The sequence below is a fragment of the Mesoplodon mirus genome (genome assembly GCF_964341445.2).
Source record: "Mesoplodon mirus genome assembly, chromosome: 3".
Classification (NCBI taxonomy): Eukaryota; Metazoa; Chordata; class Mammalia; order Artiodactyla; family Ziphiidae; genus Mesoplodon; species Mesoplodon mirus.
The window spans coordinates 82,792,911-82,807,931 of record NC_138978.1 but is presented as its reverse complement, the minus strand read 5'-3'; the positions used below and the strand labels follow the sequence as shown (position 1 = coordinate 82,807,931).

General features: G+C 33.4%; 1 protein-coding gene across 2 annotated transcripts in view; it reads right to left on the bottom strand.

Annotated features, from left to right (window-relative positions):
- The window catches only part of SH3GLB1 (SH3 domain containing GRB2 like, endophilin B1), a 36,639-nt gene that overhangs the window by 9,884 nt on the left and 11,734 nt on the right, over nucleotides 1–15,021 (bottom strand). For both annotated transcript variants that reach the window (XM_082615339.1, XM_082615340.1), the window contains 3 exons: nucleotides 13,330–13,458; nucleotides 11,052–11,185; nucleotides 9,509–9,601 (listed from right to left, as the gene is read on the bottom strand). In XM_082615339.1, coding sequence (XP_082471465.1) covers nucleotides 9,509–9,601; nucleotides 11,052–11,185; nucleotides 13,330–13,458 — 356 coding nt within the window. The remainder of the gene's footprint in view (nucleotides 1–9,508; nucleotides 9,602–11,051; nucleotides 11,186–13,329; nucleotides 13,459–15,021) is intronic.

Genomic DNA, 15,021 nt, shown 5'->3' with positions numbered 1-15,021 from the left:
CCTAAAAAAGTATTAAGGAAAACAAATCACTTCAGCGTTACATTTGCATTATTTACTGTTCTGCTTGGTTGAAAGGTTCTGATTGATAGAAGTAACCACAGCAAACCAAAAATAAACGCACTTCAGAAACAAATGAGGCTAATTCCATATAGGTTTGATTCTGAAAGTACAATTTGATTTAACAGCCTTCAGCAGAAATGGCAGTTAAGTCTACTAAATGGCAATATTTCTGTACAAGGTGTAAGTAAGTAAGCTAGGTAGCAGATTAAAAGTGACTAGGAAGCTTGAGACTGAAATGGAAATAATGTTTTAAAGCTAAAAACACTGAATAGCAACTAAGCCCATAAACCACAACTACTGAGCCTGAGCCTAGAGCTCGTGAGCCACAACTACTGAGCCCTCGTGCCACAACTACTGAAGCCCGCGCGTCTAGAGCCTGTGCTCTGCAACGAGAAGCCACCGCAATAAGCCCGTGCAACGCAACGGAGAGTAGCCCCAGCTCGCTGCAACTATAGAAAGCCCGTGCGCAGCAACAAAGACACAACACAGCCAAAAATAAAAAATAAATAAATAAATTTGCTTCCATGTCCTGGCTATTATAAATAGAGCTGCAGGGGGCTTCCCTGGTGGCGCAGTGGTTGGGAGTCCGCCTGCCGATGCAGGGGACGTGGGTTCGTGCCCTGGTCCGGGAAGATCCCACATGCCGTGGAGTGGCTGGGCCCGTGAGCCGTGGCCGCTGAGCCTGCACATCCGGAGCCTGTGCTCCACAATGGGAGAGGCCACAACAGTGAGAGGCCCGCATACCTCAAAAAAAAAAAAAAAAAAAAAAAAAAAAAAAAAAAAAAAAAAGAGCTGCAATGAACACTGTGGTACATGACTCTTTGAATCACCAAAAAATCTACAAACAATAAATGCTGGAGAGGGTGTGGAGAAAAGGGAACCCTCCCCTCTTGCACTGTTGGTGGGAATCTAAATTGATACAGCCACTATGGAGGTTCCTTAAAAAACTAAAAATAGAACTACCATACGACCTAGCAATCCGACTACTGGGCATATACCCATAATTCAAAAAGAGCCATATACTACAATGTTCATTGTAGCACTATTTACAATATCCAGGACATGGAATCAACCTAAATGTCCATCAACAGATGAATGGATAAAGATGTGGCACATATAAACAATGGAATATTACTCAGCCATAAAAAGAAACGAAATTGAGTTAGTTGTAGTGAGGTGGATGGACCTAGAGACTGTCTTACAGAGTGAAGTAAGTCAGAAAGAGAAAAATACTGTATGCTAACACATATATATATGGAATCTAAAAAAAAAAAAGGTTCTGAAGAACCTAGGGTCAGGACGGGAATAAAGACGCAGACGTAGAGAATGGATTTGAGGACACGGGTAGGGGAAAGGGTAAGCTAGGACAAAGTGAGAGAGTGGCATGGACATATACACACTACCAAATGTAAAACAGATAGCTAGTGGGAAGCAGCTGCATAGCACAGGGAGATCAGCTTGGTGCTTTGTGACCACCTAGAGGGGTGGGATAGGGAGGGTGGGAGGGAGATGCAAGATGGAGGAGACATGGTGATATATGTATATGTATAGTTGATTCACTTTGTTATAAAGCAGAAACTAACACACCATTGTAAAGCAATTATACTCCAATAAAGATATTAAAAAAATAAATTTATAAAAAAAATAAAAACACTGAATAAAAATATAAAATGATCTCATTAAGGACAAAGGATCAGTCTTCTATGTTTGAGCAAAATTTAATTATTTAACTGTGAAGAAAGCACCATAATACAAAGCCTAGGAAGTCATTCTTCTGTACAATCTAGACCTATATTTAGAAAAGGTAAATGACAGGAAGGAAACAAATCTTGTTTCTTGAACAAGTTTCAGTGTATGTTTGGGATGGCCGCAAACAGTCTAATGTCCCAAACCACCTCTACTTCTGACACATGTAACTGATCATAATAATTAACCTGAGAGGCTGAGGTAACTGAAATTAGGTTCAGCATAATCAATTTGCTCAGGAAGAAAATAATCCATTTTAGAAAGAGAGATAAAAAGGGTTTAAAGAAAGACAATGAATTTAAAGAGTTTTTATTCTGTCCTCCAGAAGATCTCATTCCCCAACATAATTTTACAATTAAGACAGAGTTCTAGGCAAAAGATCTTCTACTACTTAGAACTACTGTTACTGGGCTACCTGATCTAGAGCATAGCTTGGGTTAGAGAAGCAAGAATAGTTCTTTTAGGATGCAAGCTGGAAAAAGGGCAAGAATGTGTTGGTTTTTTTTTTTTTTTTTTTTTTTTTTTGCAGTATGCGGGCCTCTCACTGTTGTGGCCTCTCCCATTGCGGAGCACAGACTCCGCACGCGCAGGCTCAGCAGCCATGGCTCATGGGCCTAGCCGCTCCGCGGCATGTGGGATCTTCCTGGAGCGGGGCACGAACCCGTGGTCCCCTGTATCGGTAGGCGGATTCTCAACCACTGCGCCACCAGGGAAGCCCCCTGTTGGTTTGTTTTATCAGGACTGGGCAACTTATTTTAAGCCAGAAATTTTGGTCAAGCTTCTGAGGCATTTGCTATGACAATCGTGGTCAGTGTTACCTACTTTTTCTAGGGGCTTAAATCTTAAAATATTCCAGGAATATGCAGTTTTTATTTATTTATTTATTTTTTTGCGGTACGCGGGCCTCTCACTGTTGTGGCCTCTCCCATTGCAGAGCACAGGCTCCGGACGTGCAGGCTCAGCGGCCATGGCTCACGGGCCTAGCCGCTCTGCGGCATGTGGGATCTTCCCGGACCGGGGCACGAACCCGTGGTCCCCTGCATCGGCAGGTGGACTCTCAACCACTGCGCCACCAGGGAAGCCCTGCAGTTTTTAAATTATACATTTCTAAATTATAAAAATGACAAAAGTGAGAATAGAAGAAAAATATATCCAGTAATCCATTTTGATACATTTTAAGCTTTTTTCACATATACAAACATAATAATGTTTCATGAGTTTCTTGCCATTATATCAACTATTTCCCAAATTTGTAGAGATTGCAGAATCAAATCAGAAATTTTTTGGTGTACCTGTATGCTATCCAAAGTGGAAGAGACCCTGGCTTTCTTGATCAACCTATTTTCTCTTCTATGTTACTCTGCCCCCTTTTCACGCTAGACATTCAGGAAGAAATCAGAGGCCAGGGTGTAACCATAACTAAGTTGATGAATGGATTCCACAAAGGGGGGTGAGAGCATAAGTCAAGAATTTCGCATTGGATTTCCAAGTTATGCTCCACAACTTATGCACGAAACAAGACTGTAGAGTCAGCAATCCTACAAAGTCAGAAAATAGGAAGTTGAAGTTTGTAAAACTACTTAATATTCAGGGGCCCAATTAACACCTGCTCTCAAGCCCCAGCACTGTCCTCAACTCAAGGTCAGATTCTGAACATGAGAAGTAAATGAAAAATGCTTCTGAAGACCTCAAATAGCACTTGAAACAAATCTGCACTAAAGTCATAATTTTATTCCTTATTCCTTGCTTTAGGTATTCTCCCAGCCAAGAACAGATTAGAAATGGTAGCACAGGCAGAGAGACTGGCAGTAGCAGTAATATGGACAGCTTCTAAAAGTGACAGTCTGACACTGAGGGAGGAGACAACATACTTCAAAAACAACGGATCCAACTGTTGAACAGTACAATAACGGATATTCATAATAATGACTCTAACTGTAATGAAGTTAAATATATGCTACCCTGTATTTAATTTTTTACAAATATTTTCAACTAAAATGACAGAAATATTAGCTTTGATGCTATAAAGAACAAGCTTCAGTTACCTTGAAAATTCATTTGTGTGACATGATATATATTCACTTCTCTGAAGATATAGGACATTGTGTTAACTATATTTTATATAATTATCATATGAATAAACCAAGTATTATTTAAAAACTGTCTTCTGACAAGGCGTTGTAAGGATTACCACTTAGTATAATAGCTATCTAGTATTTATTAGAGTGTGTGCAAACCACATCTCTGCAGCATTGTTCTGTGGAACTACTACTAGCCAAACAGATCTGAGCTTTCCATAATAACTTTCAGATTTTATAAGATACAGTAACAAAGACTGTGATTGGCCCCACAGTTGTTGCCCAATAAAGATTTACTGAATGAATGACAATTAAATTCTTGTTTCATAATTCTGTAGTTTAATGATTTACTTACTTTTGTCACTTCCTCTGCCCAAATCTAGCCAGCATTAAAAATTAGAGAAAAATATAGAGCATGAAAGTTGGAATTTAACATTTTCTACAACTTACTATAGAAAAATGTAAATATTTTAATTTACATGGCATACTCTCTTTTTCCAGAATCACATTAACAGATTAAACACAGTAATAATTAAATCAGTAGAGCTTAATATACTGTGAAAGTATGCCTTCATATGTATCAATACTATTGATGTTTGACTCTTATACTAATTCTATAACTTAATAACACTTTTCTAAAACTGGGAATATTTAATGCCTCAGTTCTAGTATTCTCATCAGTAAAATGAGAGGTTTAGAGTATATGATTTCTAATTTCTCATTTAGGTCCAAAATTCTGCAATTTTAGTAAGTTATAATAAAGCAAGGATAAATGGACACTAAATGTTGATTTAGCCATGGTGGGGGGCACAATGAACTTGAGATATAATGAACTTAAAATTATCAGAGTTAAATATATCGTACTATAAGTAGATGACCTAAGTAGTAAAACAAATGCCTAATGAATGAAACAAAGTCTTGTTAACTGTTTAGGGTATTTTTACCTAAGGTTAAAAAAAAATATGATTTATATGCTAAATTACCAATGACTGAAATAGTTTCACAATTCTCATTTACCTACATACAGATAGGACAATGGAAATAAATGAATGCATTCTCTTGCTATCTAAGGAAAGCTCTAATTTAGCCAGGGCTTCAATAATTATAGCAGTTTAAAAAAATGCATTCTACATATTCTGTACAATAATCTTTTCTATTACATGTTTTCTTCCCCTCCTTTCAGTTCAGTGCTAATGAAATAAAAGTAGTCGATTGACTTAACAAATAAAAACTGCCAATTATTTATTACTTATACGGCAGAGTCTATGTTACTTCTATGGCAGTAATACACCCAGGAGTATTATACCAAACACTGTATCTATAAATCTTTATTGGCTAACATTTATGAATTTTGGGACTATGTTCGGATTTCTATCTTGTTAAAAAATTAAAAACACTTAACATCTCAAAAATTTTCTCAAATCAAGCTCAATAATATACGAAGGATATTACAGAATAATTCTCATTCCCAATTCAAAGCTATCACTATTCTGCAATTCTCCTAAGTGAATTAACACTGGACAGGCTTCAATACTACAGAAATACCTAAACTACTGGGGTTTGTCTTGGCCTGGAATTGCAGAAGAAATTAATTCTATGCTGAATTTGGGTGAAAATTAAGGTAAACACTGAAGGTACTGTGAAGCAAAGTAAATCTGTATATCTTATACATTTCTTTAAGCTAAGTAAATTTTGTTAATTTTCTTTGCCAACAGTGAAAATATGAAGTGCCAGCTAAATTAACATCTTTTATTATGTATAAAAGGCACTATATATTTATGTGTAGTATAAATACATGTAAATATTTATGTATTTGTGTATAAATTCAGACTCTAAAATCTTAATTTGGCACAGCTGAATTTGGCAATTAGAACACAATTTCTTTTCTTCAAGTTTCAGTATTTCTTCATCTAGTATTCTCTGTATTTACTGTTAGACTAATGAATGCATGGCTTCAACTACTTTAGATTTTACATGTAGATAATAGCAAGAGAAGGCACTTTATTCAAGATGTAGAAAACACGGTAGGCCAACAAACCTTCAGCCATTTTACATGCAGGAAGTTGAGCATGTAAGAGAAATTTACCATAATGTTATCTCCTTCAAGGTGTGCTGAGTTTAGTTGCTTAAGTGCATAGGTAAGAGACAAAGAACACATTATACCAATGAACACAGTAAAACAAGTTACTTCTGCACACGAAAGAACACACAAACAAGTATTAAGAACCGATAAAATGTGGTCTTCTACTTAAAAAAAAATCCAACTACGGAATTTCATATAATGGTACCTGTTCAATTTTTTCAAAAGATTCAATTTTCAAAGATAAAAAACATGGTTGATGCTTGATTTTAGATTAGAATTATTTAGGGAAAATGCATCACTTTAAAAACTGCCACAATTTCCTGAATTTTTATTAAATTTTCACCTATGAAAGCCATTCTGCCTACCCACAATTTCCCTATTCAAAGATCATTTCTATTTTATTAATGTATGATGCCTTCAACCATGTTCTCTTTCAATCAGCCTCACAGGTCTTAGCATACCCCGAAGAAGTATATGGAAGGCATGTCAATCCTCGTATTTTTAATAAACTTTAAATTCTAATATATGTACATTTAAGTTAAGGTTATATGATGATGCTATAAATTCACTCAGTTTGCAGATTAAAGACACAGACTGCTGTGGAAATGCTTAAGTGGGCAGAGGGACATACTTGTTATGTTACTTGAAAATGTATTTTCCATCATGTTTGGATATCCAAAAGTAACAGACGTCTAAACCTCTCAATATCAGAGAGCTTTGAAACCAGATGATTTTTTTCTTCCCATTAACAACACTCTAAAATGATTTTTTAAAAAGTTTATATAGACTAAGTTAGGTTAACAAATGTCAGTGCCTTATAACTTAAATGCATAAGTTATATTTGTTTTTGCTTCTCTGATGTAAGTTTTATACTTTTTTCAAAGCTGTACTTTGTTCATTGTAAAATATTCAGGGAGGTTTTCTCTTTTCTGCTCAATTGGTGTATTGTTGAGAAATGTCTTTGATGTTGCTTTACCATTCTTCAACACATTAACTAATAAAACAGATTAGTAAAGTAGCAATATTGAATATAGGCAGAAATATTTTACTGGTAAGGCAAAATCACAAAAAAATTCAATCTACTATACCAGATTGTAAATTGAGGGCAGCAGAGATTTTGCACTATTTATATATGAACTCCTTCTCAGCAAAGCACCTTGTACAAAATTAGCATTCAGTAAATCTAGAATTTAAAAACAGGTCACAAGAAACTAGTAAACAAATTTTTTAAAAAGTGCTGACATGCACAGGTCCCAAATCTTACTTACAGAGGAACAACTAGTCACAAAACAATCCGAGGAAATTTACAAAGAAGTGAAATCAAAGAAAGTCTGAGGTTAGAGTAACCTCCTCAGCCACCAACTAGGAGCAGGAAATGTGTCAAAGAAGAAAAAAAAAGGAAAAACAAACTCCTAGTGGTTTCAATTTTTCTGTATTCTTCAAGTAAACGGAAGAGAAATACAGAGAAAGAAAAAAAATCACAAAATATAGGCATGCCTCAAGTCTTTATGTGATAACAAACTAAGAGGACTTTTCCTTTCCAAAGTATTTCAGACTTACTGCTATAACGTTTGAAGAAAAACAAGTTGGTTATCTAGAGGGAAAGAACACAACTAAAATCAGGAAATGTGAATTTTTGTCTAGACTAATATTTTTAATATTTGGCCACAGTTAAATTTTGTTTTATGCAATATATAAATTCTAGAAAAGCTGTGTACAAACACAATTGCTGAAAATTTCATTTGTATAATCTTTTATTTTTAAACGTAAATTCTCATGGAAAAAATTTTGTCCTCAATAATACACGGCACAGAAAATCTGTCAACATCTTTTCTGGATATATCAAAAGGAAATATCTCTCAAAATTTGTCTACTATTATATTTGGTTCCTACACATTTTAATAGCAGTGGTAAAATAATTTAGAATAATCATAGGACCTGGTATACTGTTAAATTTATGAACTCTCTGGCACTTTTCCAAGTAAAAAGTAGACTATCATTATTCTATAATAGTGCTTGTTAAAGAAAGTTTTGTATTCTTATTCCATAATCACTGGGCACATATAGACATTTCAAATAAAGATATTCTGTTCTAACATTTATTTCCGAATGATCCTTATTTAACATTTTTTCTGATTATGAAATTTGTATCTTAAAAACCAATTCATATTTTACTATATAAGTTTATTGTTAGCAACTTAGAAATTAATATCCTAATTTAGAGTCTCTTGCCATCTATGGTATTCATCTGTAAAGTTCTAATTCTGCAAAAAGCTTGTTTAGGGAAGTTAGGCCGTTCTTTATGATGATTTCATCATAAATTCTGAGGTGAACTAGCCAGTGATTTTGAAATTAATGTCTTGTCAAAGATAGCTCTTCTCCAGCAGTTGCTAATACAGAATCTCCAAAAGGAGAACTGTCTAGAAGAAAATAATATATTCTGCTCATATAAGGTGTTGGGTAATCTCATAAGACATCACTGTCCAACACCAAGTTACCAGTTTTAAATTTCACTCTAAACCAAGTCTCAACCTTTTCTTTCCCAAAACAAGAGAGCCACAATAGACTTCTACTAGCACTGTGGTAATATGCTCCTAAGGCAATGATCCTTGACGATAGTAGTGGTAGTGAGTTGGGAACAGAAGGCAGTGGGAATGTCACGTCTCTTAACAAAACATAACCCGTAGCTCAAGTTAAGAATGAACTTGTTAGCTTCATCTAATAAATTCAAACTTGTTTATATTGTACTATCTTAAAGGTGCTCCAATTCAAGTCTGATTAATCTCTTCAAACTTTGGAAAAGAGACATAAACTATATAAATATTAGATTAAATCAGAAGCTTATAAATAAAATCTTTAAAGTTATTAAAGTTATATATATATCCTCACATATACATATATATAAAATCATTGAACTACTATATTTAATATATACCCACTTAGTCTTAAAAGACTACTCTGAGATTGATTTTTATAAAAAATATACCAGAACTTATTTATCCAAACAGGTTTCCTCCCCTTCAAAACAGCCACCTGGGACTCCATGTTGCCACTATCTGAATAGTTTTGTAACTATTCTTGATGACAACTCCTTCAGTCAGTTTGAGTCCCATGTGGAAAGGGAGTCACATCTAATTTTTAAGCTACACATAAGCATTCTCAAAATTGATTCATTCTCATCTTAATTACTATCTGTTTTTCTATTTCAAATATAATAAATCTATTTCCAGAAGACTTACTTTCCATCACCACTGAGGTTATTCAAAAAACATGACACAGCTTTAGGAGCTCTTATAATTTTTGTTTTTTAGCAACAAGTGTATCACGAAAATAAGAATATTGCCTCTTGATATGCTACTTTTCACTGATTTGAATGTATTAAGTTCTGAAAAGTTTGTTTAAAAACACAAAAACAATACCCTAAAGTCATATTCTAGTCTTAATGATAGATTACAGCTTGCATGTTATATGAGTGAAACCTTTTACAAGTCTTAAAGTTGTTAACCTAAAATATTGTTCTATTAAAAAAAACACTACTTACTGATGCTCTAGTGTCTGCAGCTTTTGCCTTTTTTAGTCTGGTTTTTGCAGCATCCAAATCCAGTCTCTTATTTTGTAATAGTTTCCTTTCTTTCTATAAATATAGGAAAGAAAAAAAAAGCCTAATGATGCTAAAAATCCAGTAAGAGCATACACATTTAAGGTATTATTCTCCATTAAATACATGAATCATCTGATAAAGATCTATGATTACAAAATTGGCTATAAAGTGATGATTCAGGTATCTGACTCCATTTTCTCACTATTTCCAATTTTAAAATGATAGAGACATTCTAGATATCTGGGAAAGATGGCAGGTGATGGCAGAAACAAAAGAATATTAGTTTTAATATTCTGTGATTTTGCCCCTCCAGGGAACATTTGGCAATATCTTCTTGGTTGTCACAACTGGGGGAGGGATGTTACTAGCATCTACTGGGTAGAAGCCAGAGATGCTGCTACGCATCTTATAATGCAGTATAGCTCCCACAACAAAGAATTATTCAACAGATAATCTAGGAAGTGCCTATGGTGAAGAAGGTAGAGGGCCCAGGGCAAAGCTCCTTGAAACCCTGTGCCACAGCACCAAAAGCAACTCTATTACTCCGAATACAGAATTTCAAGTTTATAGAATGAATAATGAACAAACATTAGTATGATATCTTAGAATTAGTACGATATCTTAGAATTCCTCATGGGAACATCAAGCTTCTTTATAACAGGTAAGTTTATAAGAATTCACTGTTTGCTTTATTAGTTCTTAGAATTCATATATCAAATAACATCCTATTGATAATCTAATATATTTTCAATCGTATTTCATCTTTGTGGCTTTTCCTTTGTCTCAGGCCAAACACTTTTTATTCACAAATTCATTGTAAACATATTGGGTTTCAATAATATTGTGTAATAAGAAATTGTCAAATTAAGTTTGAAGTAGTATTTACAATAAAGAGCAGTCTTGCAAAAACCTTAGGAAAAAGATATCCACCTAAAACTCCACTCTCCATCACTTAAAAAACAAATTAAACCAAAAAAATAATAGATTAACAGATTAGGTTTGGGAAAGTGATATTTTTTTCTTTATTTCAGCAATAAAACACAGCTGTGTGAAAAGAAGATAATAGACTTCTAGGGATACAAAAAGACAGAAAGGCTAATAGCCAGAAATATAGCTTCCAGTAATTGGGATTCTCTCTCCCAGTTTAAATGAACAGCTATATGGCTATACTGTGGTGATAATTGTGCCGTATTTTAATAATCATTCCAGGAACTTCTCTATAGATTTTAGTGCTGGTAACGAACAAGAATGGATGTAAAGACACCTCAATAACACTACAGGGACACAAAAGTGGAGTCCGTATCATTAATAGTCCTTTATTTTGGTTAGTTTTGTGTTCTGTTGGAATATGCATCTAACTAGATTATTTAATTTTTCTAACTGCTACATCTACAAAGTCATTAAGAGGGCAAATTATTCATTAAAAACTGTAAGTATATACCTAAATTATTTTACTAAAAAAAATGAACATTTTCCAACTCACAGCAATTGTTTTGTAATCTCCTTCTATAAAGTTTCTTAAAGGAGTGAGAAAATTTAAGGCTGATGTTTGAATCAGCTCTCTGTCTGCTGTTCCAATTCGTTTTTGTGTTTCTCCACATTTAATAAGGGCATTACCTGCAAAGGAAAAAAGTTTGGTGTTTTTTTTTTTTTTTACCATTGTCTGGTAATGTCAGAAAATCATGTTAAGATAAATCAGCAATTTGATCTGCCTTAAAGTCAGTTGTTACTTGTTTACTTAAGTAAAAATCAAATAAAATTAACTGTAGTTAAGGTAGTTTTATTTTGAAAGTAAATTTAAGATTATAAATATCAAAATGAAAATGACAAAGATGAACTCCTTATCATATCATAGTTAATTGTACCAACTCTACCAATGGGACAAAAGAGGACAGATACACTAAAAAATACTTATGGTCACAGCTCAAACAGTGTAGATATATTTATAAAAGTATAATTCTTAAAATATTTTAATAAGTAGATCAAGTCAAAATTCTTCTGTCTCTGTATTTATGCACTTACCTCGTGTTTATAAATAAGAGTATATATTTGTATCTTAAGTTAAAAAAAAAAAACCTATGCTTTGCAGCACATATACCCTAATATTTAAATAGGACAAATTCAGTAGCAGATAGAGAAAAAAAAGAGAACCACAAGATTGGTTCTACTTCCAGTTCTACCTCTAATAAACTTCAGTTCTGTGGATCTTAATTCCTTCATGCTCAGATAAAATTAGATCTGATTGATGAGGAAGGTAATAATATAATGTAGTTAAGAGCTCAATTTCTGGATACAAATCTATATTTGAATTACTAGCTGTGGATGAACTATGTAACATCTCTAAGACTCAGTTTCCCTGTCTTTACACAGAGATAATAGAATTTACAAGTAGAATATAAGTGAGGATTTACCAATACATATATTGTACAGTGCTTAGCCCAATTCCTGAAATATTCAATTACTAATACTAATTAGTAATTACTAATACTAATCATCTATTACTAATACTATTATCAATTATTAATAAATAGATTCACAAAGCCCAATTCCAATAATCAGGGTACATTCAATGGAATTATTAGAAGTGCAAACAGATTAAGCAGGTTAAAAAGGAAAAAATTTAGAAGCTTTTTGAATGTTCATGCTCCACTAGGTCTTCAGCTTGGTGAAGGAAAGGGCTGGGTTTTCACGTACCTTTATGACCCCAGCATCTGAGTCTGGCACAAGAAGGCAATAACAAATCTGATCGATATATAAAGTTTTTATAAAATTTATATTTAAAATTTGAAGTAAAACTATAGGAATTTTAAGTATTTTCAGACTTCTGAAAGAATTATATTTTGAAGAACACAATGTGATAGTTTCAAAGTTGTACAGCTATAAGCCAGTTAATGGATTAATAGCATTCATGACACAGTACTTAGGTTATTTCCATCTGACATAAATACTACTAAAACTAAGTTAATTTAGTCCCAGAATTCATGTGGTTTCTTAAATCAGGACTATATACGTAGAAAATCACTTAATTTACCTATCATTTCATATCCAAATAAGGACAAATTTCTTGCAGAAGTCTTAATAAAAAGAATTATTAGCCATGAATAACAGGAAAAAAGCTACAGAAATCTGAAATAGTCTTATGTTCTGAGAAAATTAGATTTGAGGGGTAATGATATATAACTGAGCTTCAGAGTTATACATTAAAAGTCACTACAGCAACTAAAAAAAGCTGGCATAACTGTGAAATGTAATAGAAAATTTAAAGTATATGAGGAAAATAGAAATAAAATGTCATCTATACATCGAGAGATAACCATTGTTAACATTTTTGTGGTACTGACATTACTTGGGTAACGAAAGCACTAGTTCAAATATTTAGTATGTGCCAGGTACTTTATTATAGAAATAAATCCTCAAGAAAGCTTAAAAAAGAAAAATCAACTAGAGGAGACATATATAAACAGGGACTGCAATATATCACAAGAAGTACAACAGAGGTGCTGCAAGATTCAATGGGAATACCTATTTAGACCTAAAAAGATGTGAATTCTCAGAATATATGCTTAAATATATTAAATACTAAGTTACACTGTATATATTTAGTGGTCACTTACATTTGTCACTTCATCCAAAATTTTAAGACAAAAAATTTGAAGTTAAAATTGATTCTACTAATATTAGGTAAATGTTAATGATGTCTCTAAGTAGTAAAAATCTAAGAGTAAAGATATCTCTTAGCGGACCTTTTGCCTTTCACTTACCATAAGCTGTTCCAGGGCCAAACTCAGTCCCTGCATCAATCATATATTGTCCCAAAAGTTCTGGGTTGTTTATACGACTTGGAGCTTTTCTATCCAGTTTCTCATAAACAAATTCTTCTATCCTGGCATCTAGGAAAAAGGTTTAAAATTACCAATGATTTCAAAAAGCTAAGCTATTTGAAAGACTGTTTTGTTCCCCTACTAGACATTTATCACCTTGTAAAATAAACATGAAATTAATATGCTTTCAAGTACATATCTTAATGTATAATTTTTCATTTGCATGTTAAGAGTATTACATAACTCTAAGAAACTTATATTTTAAAAATCTGATAAAATATTTTGGAACAAAAGTATTTAACATAAAGGAAAACTATTATGAGTATTTTATAGGATTTTAAGTTCCAGAAAGGGTTGGTATTCCTTTAATATCTAGTGAAGTTGCCTTTGCCCCATTCATATACTGTCTAACTTTTAACTTTGAATTTATGTATACAATTTTAAAATCAGGGATTTCCAGCTATAAAAATACAGATATAAGGTACCTAGAAAAATCAAAGAGTCACATACTTCTGTCACTATTATTTTGCTTTAGTTTGCTCATATGCTCAATCTCCCTCTTAGAGGCTAAATATTGGGAGTTTAAGGAATGGAACAATCGGATTTGGAATAGTCTACAGAGATCAGCAATATGATTCCTTGGCTTAATTTTATTTAATTATGTTTAAAGTATATAAATATCTGAGCACTCAAAAGATTTCATCATTAAAAATAAAAATGTCATGAAGAACCTAGGGGTAAGACAGGAACAAAGACACAGACCTACTAGAGAATGGACTTTAGGATAGGGGGAGGGGGAAGGGTAAGCTCTGACAAAGTGAGAGAGTGGCATGGACATATATACACTACCAAACATAAAATAGATAGTTAGTGGGAAGCAGCCGCTTAGCACAGGGAGATCAGCTGGGTGCTTTGTGACCACCTAGAGGGGTGGGATAGGGAGGGTGGGAGGGAGACACAAGGGGGAAGAGATATGGGAACATATGTATATGTATAACTGATTCACTTTGTTATAAAGCAGAAACTAACACACCATTGTAAAGCAATTATACTCCAATAAAGATGTAAAAAAAAAGATTTCATCATTAAAAATAAGTTTAAAATACAAATTAGGAATTAGCATAAATGAAAAGGAAAAAACATCTGTAAGATCTGAATAAACACTTGGTTATCATAATATTTAAGAAATTCACATTTACATTGCTGCCCAACAGTGAGATATTTCAGAGACAAATAAGAAAAAAGTCAAAGTTTCAGACTTCTCAGAAACAATGATTAAACATAAAATTACAATCCAAAAAGAATCTCAGTTAAATAGGTTCCTTCTAAGCACCTCACATAAGTCCTCCACAAGTGGAAGTGTCACGCAGTACACTGGAAATTTCAAAAATAAGCTGAACCAGTAATAGAAACACTTCAGGAGTTGGCAAAAGTGTTAATTTTCATACATAAAACAGGCTGTTGGAACAATACTCGCTTTTGTGGTAGACTCTGGTGCAGCATCAGAAGAGTTTTTAAGCAGGAATTTAAAAACCTTTAAATTAGTTAAAATCAAAATGAGTCAGTTCAAAACATAACCACTGAGAAGATATTAACTAAATTGCAGAACTTCATTTTCTGATGTGAGAGTGA